At 34.0% G+C, this 19068-nt stretch overlaps 1 protein-coding gene across 4 annotated transcripts; it reads left to right on the forward strand.

Moving 5' to 3' along the window:
* The first annotated feature begins 969 nt into the window (after positions 1 to 969).
* LOC148617218 (beta-1,4-mannosylglycolipid beta-1,3-N-acetylglucosaminyltransferase brn-like) lies at positions 970 to 17928 on the forward strand. Of its 4 annotated transcripts, none has more exons than XM_088584710.1 (2): positions 970 to 1454; positions 16366 to 17928. In XM_088584710.1, exon 2 carries the CDS (start codon positions 16412 to 16414, stop codon positions 17489 to 17491), a length of 1080 nt encoding a protein of 359 aa, XP_088440836.1. In that variant the 5' UTR covers positions 970 to 1454; positions 16366 to 16411; the 3' UTR covers positions 17492 to 17928. The 4 variants fall into 4 exon arrangements, with proteins under 4 accessions (XP_088440836.1, XP_088440838.1, XP_088440839.1 ...); XM_088584712.1 differs by lacking the exon at positions 970 to 1454 and adding an exon at positions 8330 to 8457; XM_088584713.1 differs by lacking the exon at positions 970 to 1454 and adding an exon at positions 8347 to 8366.
* The last annotated feature ends 1140 nt before the right edge of the window (positions 17929 to 19068 follow it).

The following is a 19068-nucleotide window of genomic DNA, read 5'->3' on the forward strand; positions in this document are numbered from 1 at the left end:
TACACTATTTTAACATTTTACTATACATGGCTTTTTTATAATTTTTCAGCTCCAAAACTTCGCTAGGGCTTAAATTCTATCCGTGCCCCTATGTATATACTTAATTTTGTCCTGAAACTAGGCTTTCTAGTATACAAATACAGGGTGCCAAGGAAACCAACGCCGTATATCTAGCATGGTTAACCGTTTACAATTTTGAGCAACACCAGTAACCAGTTTGAAGGTACTTTGAAATACGTTCACGTTCAAGAGGTGACGGAAAATTATTCGATTTGTCTCTCTTTTCTTTTTTTTTTTTTTGATAGCTTTGAGATGATTGTTTACTTGTAAGATAAAAACAATGCATTTACATTGCCGGAAAATATTCATTTGTACTTCGCTGCGAACCGGGAAAAAACTGCGATCTGATCTGCTTCTAAAGCTCGTACGAATTGAGGACCTGGGCTATTTTGCCCCGGATTTCTGACCACAAGTAGGTCAATTTAAAAAAAGTGTTCATATGTACGAAATTTTCATTAGAATCTGTAGAAAAATTCGTTATGGTTACCAAAAAATGCAAATTTGTTGGCCCAAGTCCTCGGTATTTTCCGGCAATGTACTGTGTACATGTATTGTCTGTTATGTTTAGAAACCAATATATTTCGTCTCTGCATGAAAATGTATATTTGAATGCCTATTTGTTTTAGGCTTCTTCAAAGTGATATAAAAATTTAAACGTCAAATAAAAAATCTATAAGCATAAAACAGGTGAAAATTTTACTATATTTTATGCTATTTTTCTGAGATACGCTGACATAGTTTGAACAATTAAATTTCTGTTTGTCTCTCGAGTTGATCGGTCCAAACCTATAATTTTGACAAGATGTACTTAGCGACAAGATAATAGCCTTAATATTTCCCATTTTTAGCGATAAAAGAATTTAACTGAAATGATCAAAATTTTAATATTGAAACATCTTTATCTTTAATAACTTAATACGTAATAGGGTTGGGCCACAGTAATACTATTTGGTTTCTAATTCATGACTCGGTCATACACAATTTTGTTTATGTCTTTGATAGCCTGGGATTAAACAAATAACAAATGAAAGAATTGGCAACGAATGAATTGAAAATTCATATCCATAAGAGATAAATATTGAAAAGTAGAGAAATATTGAACATTCCCACAAAGGATTGTCAACCACTCAGTAATCGTCAACAGATAACAATGCAGTCGGCATTTCAAAACTCGTCTGTTTAGGCTCAATTAGTCTTCTTTCGACAGATGCATAACGTGTTGAACTAGAGTGACTATAAAAATACTTGTTAAAATTCTCTACCGTGTTTGTTTTCAGTTATAAAAAAAATCGTTACACAATTCTGTTTAACATACGGAATATAAAACCGAGAATTAGCGGATACAACACACCGCAGTAGTTAGGGAAATACGAACAATATCACAACAAAAAACCGTAAGTATGCAAATTTTAATAGGATATTAAAGTTTCCATTCGTAATTTTTTTTTTCATCATAGTTTTCTGATGCTTTTGTTTTCGAAGAATGTTTACTTCATTAATATCACATGTTTATTCAATTTTAAAACTGTCAAGGCCATAAACAAGACGAACACAGATTTTTTTTTTATTTACATGTACTAGGATATACAAACTAAAACCGTCGATGGAGTTTATAAATCGTTCAATCTACATGTAAAATTATGAATAACAGTCCAATGGCATATAAAATTAAGACACTGCTAATAGAAATGATACAATGTGGAGAAAACCCCCACCGAAAAAAAGATGCCTTTTCGGTCTACATACGGGATATTTTACCACAGTCCTTACTATATACAGATCTGTATTTTGGAGAAAACCACATTTCACCTTCTCCATAAATTAATCAAATCAGAACATTAAGACTCTTCCAAAGTTCCGATTTCATATGCAATCTATATATTTTTTATCTCAAAGATCCAACAACCAAACGCTATCTAAGGCCGGTCTGTAACTTTCTGAATTAGAAATAAAAGTAGATTGTTTCGATCAGCCTTCGAATTTTGTGGGGTTTTTTTTACATTATCAGCTTCAGTCATAACTTTATAAATTCTGCTGCTTAAATGTTGAGCTGTATTTGGTTGTGAGGATGGGAAGGGATTTGATGGCAATGCAGTCGCGGATCCGGACCCTTTTTGTTGGGAAATTTCGACAATTTCGGGCAAAATTTTGGCAAAAATTAGCACATAGGTTACAAAAATAGTCCTACGCAGAAGTTACCTCTGTTCCTCATACTGCTGTGAAAAAAGTTCTCATCTTATTTAAAAATTTGAAACAGTTTCTGAAAGGAAAAACATTTCTGTACATTTTATAGGTGCATTTCGCTTCTTGTGATGTGAAGCCTAATCTCCATAATGATTTCTAAATATACCCCTATCTTGTGAAAACACTGGGATTCCCCATGCTATTTATAGACACTTCACTTCCGGTGACCAGTACTGCACTACAAGTCTGCTAACCCCACATGCCATTCTGAGGATTGTGAGCTGACATGTGTAGAATCATGCTGATATATAGTCCTCTGCAGGTTAAAGTTAAGGTAAAGTCAAGAGAAGCCATTGAATGTTGTGAAATTTGCATAGAAGCCTATAGTGGAATTAGTGGTTTCTAGCCTATAATAGCCTGGACCCCCCTTTCAGAATTTCTGGTTCCACCTATGGCAGTGTTTTATCCAGAAATTCTGAAAGATGGCTCCAGGCTACTGTATGCTCGTTTTCGCCAAAATTTTATTCCTTAGAATACCTTTTGTCGCTCTGAATTACGCAATTCATAATACCGAAGCAACATACATGACAGATGTTAAAGTTCATTTAGTTTATCCGTTCCCACACCTCTCAAAATGTATTTGATATATATTTACATCTATCTTTTTAATCGCCTTAACAAAACCACTGTATATGGGCGACAATAAAGGCAAAAACCACGCAGCTCTGTTTTTTCCTTTAAAATGCCATTTCTCAGAAAAAAAAAGTCTTTTAAAAAATGATAATAACAGGATAGTTAATAAAAAGAGTGAATTATCAAATTTAATTATGATCACGAGTGTTGAAGTGTGATGAATTCAATTAGTTTCTCTGTTCCAACACTTGATAAAAATTTATATTTATCTTTTTTTTAATCGCCTGAACTAAACCACTGTATTAAGGGGATACCTAACATCTTCTCAACAGTTTACTTAGCTCATTTTGATTTATTGAAATTTCATCCAATATTTAACTTCGAAAAAAGGAAGCAATTTATATAAATTTCAAATTTTTTATGGGAATGAATTCGATGAACATACAGTAGCTTCAACAAAACTTTTTATCACTGATATGATTTGAGTTTGATACACGTACCAGAATGTAACAAAATAAAACGATTTGCTTATTTTTACGGAGTTATTTCCAATCTGTATAGCCAGCACTCCACAATTTAGTGTAGTTTCGTAATTTCGACTAGAGATGAAAAAAAAATGTCATAAATGGAAACTAGTTGTTGCTATGGTGATTAAAAAATGGAGATTTTATTGCATATTAAACATTTTCTTAAAAGGGAGACTTGTAAAACTATTTGTCAATGTTTCATATGTTTTCAATGTTGAAGGGGCTCTTTTTCAATGCCAATATGCCTTCAATGTGAAAGTGACTGTAAGTCAATTTTTAACCTAATCGGAACTACTTGGCCATTTCCTCTACACCAAAGAATAACCTCGAATACAGAAAGGAGAATTTCTTCTTGAAAAATTTGCCAGAATTGTAGTCATACGCGACTTAGAGTAGTTCTATCCACCAGGTTGCGCTAAAAAATGGTTAGATATCACTAGAAATAAAGAACAATAACTCAAGAATTTTGGCGCGAAGCAAGAAGCTAGGAAAAAAATAATGGTAAAATTTCAACCAGTAAAACTAAAATACTAGAATCGGATCTGTCAAATTCCGAATAGATTCTTCCGAGGTTAGAAAGGCTGAGGAGTCCCAATGGTTTTTTACCATGCTAAATTTGATAAGTGGACTACTAAGTGAAATAGCTAAAAATCGAACCGTCGATGCCCGTATAAAGTAGGGGTTTTCAAAGTAAGGAGTTTTGGCAATTTCAGGGCATGGGGGAAAAATAAGATATTTTGCAGGAATTTTGTCTTTTTAAGTCGTTAATACTGTTAGCGACTTCTCTTAATTTCAGTACTTAATAGTCGCATATGATTTGCATAAATATGTAGTCATACACCACATAATGCTGCAGATTCTCGCCGTGTTTACTGCCATAGCATCACAGTTCTAAATACATACGAGATAAAAATGTATCTCTTAAATATCTTACAGGTGTTTTCTAAGCGTGTGTCTTGCTTGTACGAGGACGATCGTTTAGCATTGAACATTGCCCAGTTTCCGATTCAGACACAGGGGCTCGTTATTGGACCATATAGGTCATCGTAATATTACCCAGTTTCCGATTCAAACACAGGCGTTCGTTACAATTGACTATATAAAATCATATATATTAACAGGACCCCGATATCTATATATAGTCATTTCCAGTTGTTTAATATTGTTCCGGATGATTTAAAACATTCGGGTCATTACGGTTACTATAGAGTACGCAATCATATCAAGGGAACCAATATTTTTAGTGGAGGTCACCCGATTTTAGAGCATATTGCATTCGTATCGTTTTGGATGTTGAAAGTAAGCCAAAATCAGCGACTTTGAAGACTTTAGTCTTTGATTTAATACTGATTTCATTAACTATTTTGCAAATTTTAGCATCTTTTTGCATGGTTTCTATAGTAACCATATTCATTGAATGCATATTTTTTCAAGAAAATTTCTATTGCATTCTGAAGACCTTGGCCTGAACTGTTTCTAGATATAAAGATTTACAGTTGTTTGACAATTTTTTAAAATGATAATTTTTTACAAAGCATCTGATTATAAGACCAACATTAGGCAGTTCAACAATACCCTGAGGTGCTGGCATATTGGCGACAATAAAAACAAAAACCTATGCCCTCTGTTATTTCCTTTTAATTAGTGAAAATAGATTTTTTGTAAAAAAAAGAAGGGGCCTAGTAACAGGATAATTAATTGGATATGACCACAAGTGTCGAATAAGGCGGATTTGTAAAAACAAGTAAACAAAAGTAAACATTTTTAAATACTCTACAAGTTTTGTTTAACACCCTAATAGTTTCCAGTTGCAATATTAAACACAATTGATTCCTCTTAATCGCATACCCAATTTGTCAGAAAAAAATATGCAATTAACAGATATGCTATTATCAGGTATGTTGAATTTGGTATGGTGTAATGGTCTTATTCTCCTACACATCTTCCTGTTCCTATTTAAAACTCTATGGCATTGACTTAACCAACATAATGTAATTACAAACAAAGAAATAAAGTTATATGGCTTTTTGACTAATTTTACTATAAAAACATAATACCAAACAGCTGAATTAGCCACACCTTTCAATTGAGTAATTGTTAAAAATACATCATTACATAAGACCAGAAAGTGTCAATTTTTACAATATTTTGGGCAAAATTATGCAATGAACAGGTGTGTCTGTAAAAAACATTTCTGTACATTTTATAGGTGCATTTTGCTTCTTGTGATGTGAAGCCTAATCTCCATAATGATTTTTAAGTATACCCCTATCTTGTGAAAACACTGGGATTTCCCATGCTATTTATAGACCCTTCACTTCCGGTGACCAGTACTGCACTGCAAGTCTGCTAACCCCACATGCCATTCTGAGGATTGTGAGCTGACATATGTAGAATCATGCTGATATATAGTCCTCTGCATGTTAAAGTTAAGGTAAAGTCCAGAGAAGCCATTGAATATTGTGAAATTAGCATAGAAGCCGGTGGAAAGTGGAATTAGTGGTTTTTAGCCTTAAGACACAAATAGGAAGTATTAAATAATAATAATAATGAATTGCATTACTAATTCATATCTATATACAAATAAAGTGAGCAAGATATGTTCGTGTACTGGTGACATTACATGCATTAGCTACAAAAATGTATTGCAACAACGTAAGCATCTTAAATATTCGCCTGTTGACTTTACAAATATGGATGTAGCAGAGTCGTCTGAATTCATCTATATCGGAATCACAGAGTTCAGTGGAAGTTTTTCTACCGAGGAGAATTCGGACAAGCGATTCATCATCATACTCGCTTAGTTCTACGTACAACTCTAGAGGAAAATTTTCAGTTATAAGGTCCATCCAAACATTAAACAACTCTGAAGTACTTGTACGATAAGATAAGATAAGATAAGATAAGATAAGATCAGATAAGTTTATTGTACTATAAAGGCCTCCAGCCCACGGTACCAATTTACAATAAGTAATTAGTAATTTATGCCAACTACATCATTTGAACAATATTTAACACAATATATTATACAATAGCTTTATAAGCTCATACAGACATTACACATAACAATATTTATGTTTGCAAAAAAAAAAAGAAAAAAAAATTAAAAACATAATACAAAATATCAAATTGACAAGTATTTTCAAATTGACAGCATTTCTTCTCGAACTAACAATGCCTTTTTTTATATAAATTGCGAGATTTCTTACAATGTTCACATCTTTTGACTTGAACAAAGTTACAAGTTTCTCTGTACACACATGGTTTTGACACCAAGAAGGTAAAAAACATTTTCGAATATCAGCTAGCATTGGACATATTAAAACAAAATAATATTCATCTTCTACCACTTGATAATTACATAATTGACAAAGCCTATTTTCACGTGGTTTGTTTTCATGTCTACCTTTTTCTATGGCAAGTTTATGATTTGAACATAAAATAGAATATATATACCAACGTAGATTATAAGACAACTTTTGAATGTTTTCATTTACATATATTCCATCTTTAACTTTTGTATAAAACTCACATTTAGAGGAATTTGATAAATATTCTGACCAATTCTGCAAACATACATCTTTAAGCCTCTGTTTAAAAATCTAAAAAAATAATACTTCATTTTCTACACTGATTTTCCCATACTTCACCAAAACCATACATAAATAATACAGTTTGTATTTTTGTACACCAGTTTTTACGCCTATGACTGTTTGCTTCATACATCATTTTATAACACAATTGAGGCAATCGGTTGGATTCATCGCATACAGCCAAGGGCTCAAAACACAACCTTGCCTCACACCGGTATTACAACTGAAACTATTGCTTAAATCATTTGTACTTTTAACCATTGCTTTAACAGTTCTATATATTTTGTCAAAGTCTTATTATATTTCCATGTAAATTCTTATTTATCAATAAATAAAATAGTTTTGATCTATTAATACAATCGAACGCTTTGGAAAAGTCTATAAAAGCACAGTACAATACACCTCTCTTTTTTGATAAATATTTCATGATAATACTTGTAAGAATAAATATATTATCAATAGTGGAATAGCCACTTCGAAAACCTGCTTGTTCTTCAACAATATTTTCATTTAATTCTGACCATAATGTAAGACGTTTGGTTATTACACCCATAAATATTTTACTTAAGACACATAGTAAAGAAATACCTCTGTAATTTCCACAATCATTTTTATCACCCTTTTTATATAAAGGAATTATAATAGCAGTGACCCAGCATTCTGGGAAGTCACCAGTTTGTAAAATTTTATTAAACAATTTTAAAAGTACAGGTGACATTCTAGTAGACAAACACTTGTACAATTCGCCAGGTATACCATCATCACCAGGTGACTTATTGTTTTTCAGCTTTTTTAATTCACATATAATTTCATCTTCAGTAATGTCATTGTCTAAGAAAGATAACTCCTCGTCACATGATTGACAATTATTGTCATGATTGTTCACAAAAAAATTTACAAAGTCTGAAAAATCAATATCTTTATCTGTAGTATTTGGATTTAACAGATCATTAGAACATTGATTCCACTCAACACAAGAAATATCAGTTTCAGATTTACCTTGAAAATTTACATATAACTTTACAAGTTTCCAAAATTTACATGCATCATTACTAGAAGCTGCACTAATAATTTCTTCTTTCTTGTGTTGTTTTTTATCTTTTTGTTTTACATCACATAATTTTTGAAAATGTTTTGTTTCTATGTACTCAGATAATATCTTTTTATCAGAAGTAGCCCCAAAATAATTTAGAAGTTTACATTTTCTAATCTTTAAGTCTTGACATTCTTTATCAAACCAATCAGGCTGAAGTACTTGTACAGTTTTGGGTAGCATGGACGCATGTCGGTGAATATTTGATCACATAATTTACAGGATTGTTCGATTAGGTTTGGTACACAGGAAATGTATTTAGCAATAATGTGAGCGGTACGCAAATCAAAAAAGTTTGTAGGGTATTTTCAGATGTCAGCAACAGCAATGGAATTGTTGATTTCTCTGAATCGACTAAACCCACTATGTGAGTCTATACGTGTTTTCCAGTCATTATCATGTTTTGTATGAACCGCATTTACCACCATGTGTTTCCATTCTAATTTGCCAGGAAAGCCACCGTCTCTGATAAAGATCGCAAGGCATTCGTACAGGTTATATTTGATTAAGATATCTAAAATATCTGGGATAAAGCTTATGCGATTTCGATTGTCTGTTAAGCATGTAAAACGTCTGTGTAGGAAGATAGTTTTCGCCAAGCAGCTAAAAAGTTTGCCGAAGAAATAAAGTTTGCGTTTTTCGATTTCACTTGTTATGCTGCGTAACCCAACCATACTTTCGCAAATGTCCGATCGTGTGAATGTGCTGAACTTATGTGCATGTTTGACAACAAAATGTTGAAATCTATTTAGAAGTGCTAGCTCGGTATTCGTTAAATTGTTCCATACTTCACAACCGTATAGAACGGTGGGTATATCAACAGATCTATATAATTTTATAAGCACTGACGGATTTGTATTTCCACATCTGACATTGGCAATTGCAAAATAAGTGTTTCTACCTTTCCTACAAACGTTCGTTGTCCTTGAGAGAGACTTTAATTTACCATTGAGTTCAATCCCTAAATGCACATGGCTTTCTAAAATTGGAATTATTTCCTGGCTAACTGTCCATTTTAAGTCTGATTTTACGAACGATTTAGAAAATTGTATCACACACGATTTCTTGCCATTGCACTGAGACCGCCACTTATTCGCATATTTGGTGCACACATCAAGCATTCGTTGTAATGCTTTAGGTGTTGTAGCAATGCATGTAATATCGTCAGCAAGCGAAGGGGCACAACATTTTATACTATTTACACCTGTTACCTGATTAGAATTACACAGCTCATTGATTAAATCATTAATAAATGCAAGGTATAAAAAACCAAATAACACACCACCTTGTCTTACACCTTCATTTACTTCAAAATACTTCGATTTGCATTGATTTACAATAACCGAACTTTGTGTATTACTATATAACATATTTATACAGGACCAAGCTTTACCTTTAACACCTAAGTTACAAAGTTTGACCATAAGTGCTTTGCGCCATACCGTATCAAAGGCTTTTCTACTGTCTGGGAATGCGGCAAATACTTTACTGTATTGTTCAATGTTATTTTAAATTGTTTCAAGAAGACAAAACCTTTAAATAACGGAACCAAAAGACCCTTTCGCCAATCACTGGGTACTTCATATTTAGATATCATGGTATTTAGAAAAACTGTGAGGTATTCAATTAGTTTCGGTCCGCCAAAAATTAAATGTTCATTTTGAACCAAGTCATTTCCACTAGCTTTTCTACGTTTTAATTGTTTGATAACCGCCGCAACATCTTCGTCAGTTATGATACCACCGGGTAAGTATTGTTCTTTAACAACGTCACACACAGTTTCAATGTCGTCATACATTTTATTCACTTCACGGAATGTTGATTCGTCAAACATAGAAGTATCGGACGATGTATATAAGTCTTTGAAGTAACTGGCAAACGCATTACAAACCGATTCGGGGGTATTATGAACAGTGTCATTAAAGTTTATCTCATGGCACACCTTTGACTGTTTTGGTTTCTGTCCCTTTATAAATTTCCAAAACAACCTTATATCACATTCAGCTGCATTGTTTATATCATCGTATGTCTCTTCCATATATTGATCATGAGCAAGTTGCTGCATATTCCTAAAATTACGTTTCGCTCGTTTATAATTAAAGTAAGACGGATATTGCATACCCCTTGGTCTACCATTCTGCAACCATATTTTACGCATGTCACGTTCTTTACGATGCGCTGTTTTAACGTCTGCATTCCAATATGGTTTCGTATATGGATTGAATGTGTTACATGGTATTGATTCTTTTGCCGCATCAAGTATCGTAGTCATCAAATCCGAATAAAAGGAATCTATGTCTTTGTCGTTGTGTTGAAGATCGTGTATAAGTCTATTTAACGGTTCACGAAGACTGTCTTGGTATTTACGCACATGCTGATCGGTGACTTTGTGCCACGATGGCAACTTCGAAAATTTGTTTGACTCAATATGAATATTTTCTTCTAGCACAACGGATGCAATCACGGGCAGATGATCCGATGTCGAACTGAACGTTCCTTCTTCGAGAATTTCGTATTGTCTTAATTGTCTGACTGGCGTCTCTTCAAGTAAAATATAGTCTAACATGGTGTTCTTTAAGGGAAATGTAAAGTCTGGACCTTTCCGCAAAGCTTTAAATGAATCAGTAAATGGGTGATATAGAAAATGTCTTTTTACGAAATTTTGTAATTCTTTTGATTTTACTGTGTTTGTAAGATTCATGTGTTTACTGATGCAACTAGCGTTTAAGTCTCCTGCAACAATAATTTTACCATAATTAGTGTAAAACGAACACAGGTCATCAAGAGCATTTAGCTCTTGCCTATAATTATCAACTGAACTATCTGCAGGTAAGTACACGCCAAAAATAAAAATTGATCTAGAATTTTTGCATTTCATTTCAATACCTACAATTCTATCAGAGTTCGTATCTACAATTTCTTTAACTGAGAATTGTAAAGTAGCTTTATACATTAAAGAGATACCACCTTTTCCATGTGTATAGTAGTATCGTTCATGTAGCTTGTCAGTTTTTGATATACTACGTTACCTTTTATCAATATTTTCCATATACGAAAGAAAGTTTGGTTTAAGTTTATGCTCACATATAATTACAATATCACAATTTGTATGATTAAGTAAATTTGCCAAGCACACAGTGGATGACATTATATCTCCCACATTCCATGTTAATATGTCAAGGCTCATTATAGCAAAAGCAATACAACAAATATTAAAAATAAACATTATGAACAACATGGGGACTAGTTTATTGTATATAACCGACTAATTTTCTGGACTTTCACTCCATTTCTGTTGCCAGTCGCGGTTGCTTAACCATCTTCTACATCGTACACCAGACGGCCAATGAGTATTGTTTTCAATAATGTCAGCGCAATCTTCTGATACGTTCAATTTTGCGGAAATACGAGACGATCCATATTTACCATGGAAGAGTTGCAAAAATGTAGGTTTTACCCCTTTTAATTCGAGAAATCGTAGAATACCAGACCTCGTGGACTTATTGTCAATTAATAAATAGAACCTTGCCGAACGTTTTCTGGGAGACACACCAACGAATACATCAGAGTTGGTCGGTTTTGTTTCCTCGGTATTTCCATGCACACGAACAGGAATTCTAAAATTTACTTGGTCTTTATTCGTATCAATTATATTTATATTGTTCGATTCGGAGTTTAACAAAGTTTGTTTAACACCACTTGATTCTGACGGTAGCATGTCATCGCTATAACTTAAAAAAACTCGATTCGTACCGTTACTTTCGCCGGAAGATATTCTTGTGTCTAACTGTTTATTGATCTGCGGCGAAACTGTACTCACTTTTTCGTGTGTATTTGCCGACGTGTTTTTGACTTGTAGGGGCTCGCTCCGGGGACAACTTCGAAGCATAAGACGGCTTGTTCAACACTTTTAACTCGTTTAATGTTTTTTTTGCATCATAGCTTGTAGCTTGACATGTCTATCCAGATCTGAGTTTATAAGATCTATGTCCGTTTTAAATTTGTTTAAGTCAAAATCATCCAGTGGTTTGATTTGTTGTGAGATTAATTTAAATTTAGTGTCATTTTGTATTGACTTTCACATTCACTCAAATGTGTATTGAATCGATCTTTTAGATCGCACAATTCTGAACGTAGCTTACTGTTTAACAACTGTAGATTCTTAATTGGTTTTTCTTTCAAATGCTCGGATTTTTCTAGTTCAGAACCCTTTCCAAAAGAGCATCTAAACGAACACGCATCTCGATAATTTCAGTATTAAGGGACTCGCTAAAAGTTTCGGTAACAATGGATTTACTGTGACCATCGTCTTTTCTGAAAACTTCTTCAATTTGAGTTTTATCGCCTTGTAGAAATATATATAATATATGACAATCTCTAGCATACTTTGTTAATGAAGAGCTTTTTGTAGTCGTTTTTCTTGTAAATAATTTCCCCGTGGGACACCCTTGTAATGATTTTGCTCGACTAGCAAGCGAACTTCGATACCATGTAAGGCAATCTTCCGAATTATTTGTTAGTTCAATAAGTTTTATTATGTATGGATCTTTTGGGAGATCTGCAAGATCCCGATCTAGTTTTGCAACGAATTCTTGTTGAGGAACATAATCCCTTTGAAAAGTTTGGTTTAAGGTAGAGTTGAGTTCACCGTGGCCATTGTTTGCCTTTTGTTGGCTTGGGGTACCAATTTCGGTGAAAACTCTGATAAAGTCAGTGTTTTGGGGTGAATACTCTCCTAAAGTTCCATTTAACTGAGAACTATCAATAACGCTCTGATCCACGGGAAGAACAGGCGATGAATCCATAAATACATCCATAGTTTGACTGATTTCAACACCCGGGCAAATAACATGTCCACCACTATGGGTAGTCATCTTAACTCTCTTTATTTACTGACAGTGACATGTTTAACATCAAAATCTGACAAAAACCTATGCCCTCTGTTATTTCCTTTTAATTAGTGAAAATAGATTTTTTTTGTAAAAACAGAAGGGGCCTAATAACAGGATAATTAATTGGATATGACCACAAGTGTCGAATAAGGCGGATTTGTAAAAACAAGTAAACAAAAGTAAACATGTTTAAATACTCTACAAGTTTTGTTTAACACCCTAATAGTTTCCAGTTGCAATATTAAACACAATTGATTCCTCTTAATCGCATACCCAACTTGTCAGAAATAAATATGCAATTAACAGATATGCTATTATCAGGTATGTTGAATTTGGTATGGTGTAATGGTCTTATTCTCCTACACATCTTCCTGTTCCTATATACAACTATATGGCATTGACTTAACCAACATAATGTAATTACAAACAAAGAAATAAAGTTATATGGCTTTTTGACTAATTTTACTATAAAAAAATAGTACCAAACAGCTGAATTAGCCACACCTTTTAATTGAGTAATTGTTAAAAATACATCATTACATAAGACCAGAAAGTGTCAATGTCATAGATATCTTATCTATCTTATCTAAGACCAGAAAGTGTCAATGTCATACATATCTTATCTATCTTATCTAAGACCAGAAAGTGTCAATGTCATAACATTTTGTGCAAAAATTATGCAATGAACAGGTGTTTCTGTTTAGACCTATCAATTAAGAGGAATTTTTAACATGGAAGAGATGGGAAATGATTTGGTTCTTGAAAATGCTATGCAATTAACAGAAATAATCAATAATCAGGTACGCAATTTAGATGAATCCTTTGTACATAAATGACTATACTTGGGTAATGTGTAGTTCACTCTTCGCGTTGACGTACTCCGCAACAGTAAAGCGTGGAAATGCCCTCGGACCCACTTGGGGTCAGGGAGTCGGCCAGAGCGTCAACAGAGCAGCCCGGTGGCTAGTAGGACATACTCTGACTGAGTTCTTCGGTCAAGTATCCCGAAGGCTCTGCTTCGCTACATTCCAACTACTAACAGACATCTACTGACACAATCCACGCACGGGTCGGTCGTGCGAGATCCGTAAGGACCACAAATCGGAATGTGTAGTTGAATACAGCAATTGTAGATTTCATTCAGTACCCAGTTTTATGGATAATCTAGCCAAGGTTATGATGAAAATAAATAATCTGATAAGCACCAAGCTGGAAATAAAATTTCTGATCTGAAAAAAATTGCTACCCCCCTCCCCCCCCCCAAAAAAAAATCTGATGGTCGTCCCCTTAATGCGTTCTTGACACGAGTGATTATATTTTGAATATTCACGATAACCAATTATTGATTATCCTGTTTATTGAATAAATTTTCTGCATATTTTAATTTATTGTTGTTTCCAACATCAATCGTGTTGTGACAGTTACCGAATTCATCCCACAATTATCGATGTTTTTTTTCGAACAGGGAACAATTGATATTAATGTCACCGGGTTGACCATCCTCCTAAGTTAGGGTTCGATCGGAGGAGCGAAGGTCGACTCAAAACCCTGACTTGGAAGGGTGCGGATTGATTTGAATGATATTTTTTTAACCATTCATAGTCATTCATTCATTCATTTATTACTTCATTACTTCTATCATATTGTAAAATTCGACGGGGCAGTGTGAAGATATGGACTTTAAATTATGAACGGACTATATTTAACGATATATGCTTTCGCACACTGAACTAACTGCAGTCGAATCGGACAATATTCGTTGTCCAGTAGTTCGTCATATGTAGGGAGGAGGAGTAATATCGCCGTCTTTCAGGTAGTTATCAAAAATGCCTATTTTGGTTTATACGTTTATGATTTAGAGAGGTAATTTATGGATTGGCTTTTAGTATGAGACTAGAACGTCTATATTCTGAAAAGAAAGCTCTAAACTTTTTATATTGAATTTAACTGGGATTTGAACATTTGCATAATTCCTAATTACTAAGTTTGCGGGAAATACTTTATATATATAGATTATGCATGTTACGTGCATTGCATGTTATTGAATATCCTAGGTTACGAGTTGTTCCTATCATCTATTATGTTTGAGAGTTTATTAGTTTTGCTCGAATTAATTTGTACTTAAGTATTGTAAACGTAGTACCATGATATGTACTTTCAGAATAAAATCGGGCGGATTCAGGCGGGGGCGTGGCGGGCGTGCCCCCCCCCTAAAATTTGCAAAGCATGGGTTGTCAGGGGTAGATTTAGGCGGTTTTAGATTGAAACTTTAATTTCTCGCCAATTTTACCACAAAAGATATCTACACTCCACCCACTCTAGAAAAATACTTTAAAAAATTAACCTCAAGAATTTTTTTGCCTCGCTCCGCTCGCCGAAATTATACTGTGCGCCCCTTAATCTAAAATCCTGGAAAATTATACTAGTATTACATTGGACGGGGCAATTATTAGCAGTGAAAATATTTATGCATTAATTACGAGACCAAAAACCATCATTTTTCCACTGCGACATTAAACTAACTGCTATCTATATAATAGATCGATATATCGAATTCTAAATCGTCCATAAAATTCAAATTTCAAATTTCAATATGAAGACGAACATACATCGGCGGATTCAGAAAGTGACAAAAGAGTCATAACACGGACCCAAATTTCCGTAAAGGAAATGTAAAAAAAATATATGCATTATATAAGTACAATGCTAAATAAAAAAATAATGATTACTTGTAGGATTTTATATATATATATATATATAGAAGGGTCTGAAAAATTCCCAACGATGTTAGAACTGTCAAATTTGCGAAGCAAAGTTTTGGTCGTTCCCTCCGCGGGACTCGAACTCGTACCGCTGTGACATCTATGGCAACACCGCCCGCACTAAGTCCAGCGCCTTAAACCACTCGGCCAGCTTGGCTATATAAAAATATGGCTTTCGCTGGCCGGGTCATTCCTCCTCGAAGGATTAACCTAGGGCTGTAATTCAGTACACGATGTATGGTAGTACGGGACAGTTCATTTTAGCTACTGATTATAGCCACTTGATATTTAGTATGCAGCCTCAGCTAGTGATTTCGGCCCTGTCGGACAACTACTTCCTGTTAACCGACTTAAAAAGGAGGAAAGCGGATGTATACTCAGTGAGTAGTAGCTCACAGATCCCTGGTTTTCAATGTTTTAACAAACAAAAAAAATCTCATTTTTTTTTAAAATTTGCAATTTAAAAAAGGAACCGGGCCACAAAACCCCCGCAATCCCTTGGATTCGCCTATGAAAGACTAAATTAAAAAGCAAAGGTACATTAAATGGTGGATATAATAAAAGCAAGAATCCATAAAAAAAATCTGTTACACCTTACGAACATTTCTTTTTTGATTGCAGATATTTAAAAGAGAACTGTATTCTAGTATACCCAGTCAACTTCGCCATGAACAGGAAAATTTTAAGACTCCTGCGATTCTTACCAAAAATTGTCTTATCTGTGGTGCTCACTGGAACTGTCTTTGTTGTTCTTTCGCATCAAATAAAAATTGAAGTGACAACCTTAACAGACAAAAAAATAACACCAGATCCTCCGCCTGTGGTAACTACGACTGTAGTAAGGAAACCTAGTACCACCGTAACCACAACTGTTTCAACGACAACGCAAGTTACAACGGAGGATGCAACAACAGCTGTTCATGACCCCCGTGTTTCCTTTGACAAAGTGATAAACCCACATCCATTTAAATACAAACTCCTACCGTCAGGTGTTTGTAATTCGAATGCTGATCAAAATAATCCTCATTTATTAATTTTGGTGAAATCGAACGTGTTTCAAATCGGTCACCGTATGGCAATTCGATCAACATGGGGAAATTTCACGAACAATTCTACAATTCAATTAGCATTTCTTCTTGGTGACTCGACTTTAGTCCAAAGTTTCACTGAGATGGAGTACGAGATGTATGGAGACATAATTCAAGAGAATTTTATTGATGAGTACAAAAATAATACTCTTAAGACGATTATGGGGTTCAACTGGGCGGTTTCACATTGTTCACAAGCGAAATTTGTTATGTTTGTCGATGATGACTATTTTGTTAACATTCCAAATCTATCAAGTTTGGTCAGTAATATTTCAACCTCTTCAGTTTTTAGGGGTTATAGATACAAAAATGCCGTGGTGCGCCGACGTAAGGAGTCTAAATGGTACATATCAAAGGAGGAATATCCAGACAAACTATGGCCGCCATATATAAGCGGGGGTTCGATGCTTATTTCAATGGATGTAGTTAAAGATATGGCTGCTGCATTCCCGCATGTGAAACCAGTGTTCATAGATGATGTATATCTTGGAATAGTAGCAAAAATTCTTAACATCACTTTGACTCACGATAGGAAATTTGAAGTAAAATATTTACCCGAAAAGTTTGATAGTTTGATTGCGTCACACGATTTTGGGTCGCCTAACGTATTAATACAGGAGTGGAACGAAATCGGAGATGAGGAAAATACAAAAAAATAAGTGACAAGAAACAACGGGAATTCCCACAGCACTGTTTACGGGTTGTCGAGCCTGACAGACATAAAACCAGCCATTACCCCCGTTGCTCTCTTGGAATTCTTGGACTTTTTCGTTTCATAAACCAAAACCTGTAGTGTGGCGGCAGTGAACGAGAATTTCAGATTGCTCTCTATAAGTGTGCAAAAATGGAAGTTAGATCACAAAGACAACGTGCAATTAAAATGCATACGTAGTCTTTGCGTAATTACCGACGAACATAATTATGTTATGTACTCATTATTTACCATTTAAAATTAACAATATGATGGTAACTAGTAAGTGCGGAACCCATATGTGATGAATATTCCGTTTCCATTATGCGAATCAAAAAGTGAAACTTAATAAAGTATGTAATTGATCTCTTAGTTCAAATCGAATATTAAAAAGATTTTCATACGTTTTTTTTTTTAATTTTGTCAACATATATAAATCTTTGACTCAACACTAGATTCCCGTTTTTGAATATGAAGAAATTACTAGAATTACTAAAATGTAGCTTTTTGGTTAGTCAACATTTTATTGTTTGGAATAAGATGTTCATATAGGCTGTCATATATCTCGATCGCTTTAGGAATAGTCCGATGACTCTTTCAAAATATTTTTGAATGAAAAGACGATGTATCATATATAATTGCCTCCACTTCATAACAATTCATCCCTGACAAATATGGGAGAAATCTGCCACTTGGAGTGGGTCTTCAGGGGTTGAGAAATATTAAAAATTGTCGAAGTCCAATAACTTTCAAAAAATTATTGAATCTAAATGGTTGTACATTATTCATATATGCATTTCATAACAATGTATTCTTATTATCACGGAAGCAATTGGCCAAGTGGTGTCAAAGGAAATTAGTCCACATTTAGGAAAGTTTAAAATTAGTCCAGGTTCCATAACTCCTACTAAATTTGCTGAATCGCAACGAAAGTGAAGTATGCACATCAATAATCAAGAAATCGCAACTTTTTTTTTCAAAAAGAAAGCGTCTGTCAAAATGATTCAGTTACCTTTTACAAATAATATGGGATGTGTCATTTATTCTGATGTATACAGTTTTTCAGAAAATGCAAAAGACAATACTTCACCCTGTGCATTTCATTATGTTTAGTGGATATATTTTATAAATGTCGCTATCATTTTTTTCTAAATTGTTCAGGCAATTAAGTAGCTCTCCACATAAGAATCATGCAAAATGCGATTCATGGTTGGAAAGTCTACATATTTTTATTTTTGATATTTTGTTTAAAATGTCACAGTAAACAGAAAGTCACGTACATGTGGTTTTTCATATAACCCATGTGCATAGGAGATAAAATTATATAGAATGCAATGTAGATTTCAAAATTAAGGGAGATAACTCTGTAAATGACACTCTAATACAACAGAACAGAATCTATTGGATTTTCAATGTTGGATATCTCCCAAGAGCAAGCAGATATGATTGAATAATTACACATTTCACAATATAGACCCGTAAAACAACATAATTACAAAAAATATGTAGCCTTTTTTTGGGGTGTATAACATTTTTCAGTGGCAT

This window comes from Perna viridis, chromosome 5, assembly GCF_037379345.1.
Source record: "Perna viridis isolate PV_CMFRI_1.1 ecotype Kerala chromosome 5, ASM3737934v1, whole genome shotgun sequence".
Lineage (NCBI taxonomy): Eukaryota > Metazoa > Mollusca > Bivalvia > Mytilida > Mytilidae > Perna > Perna viridis.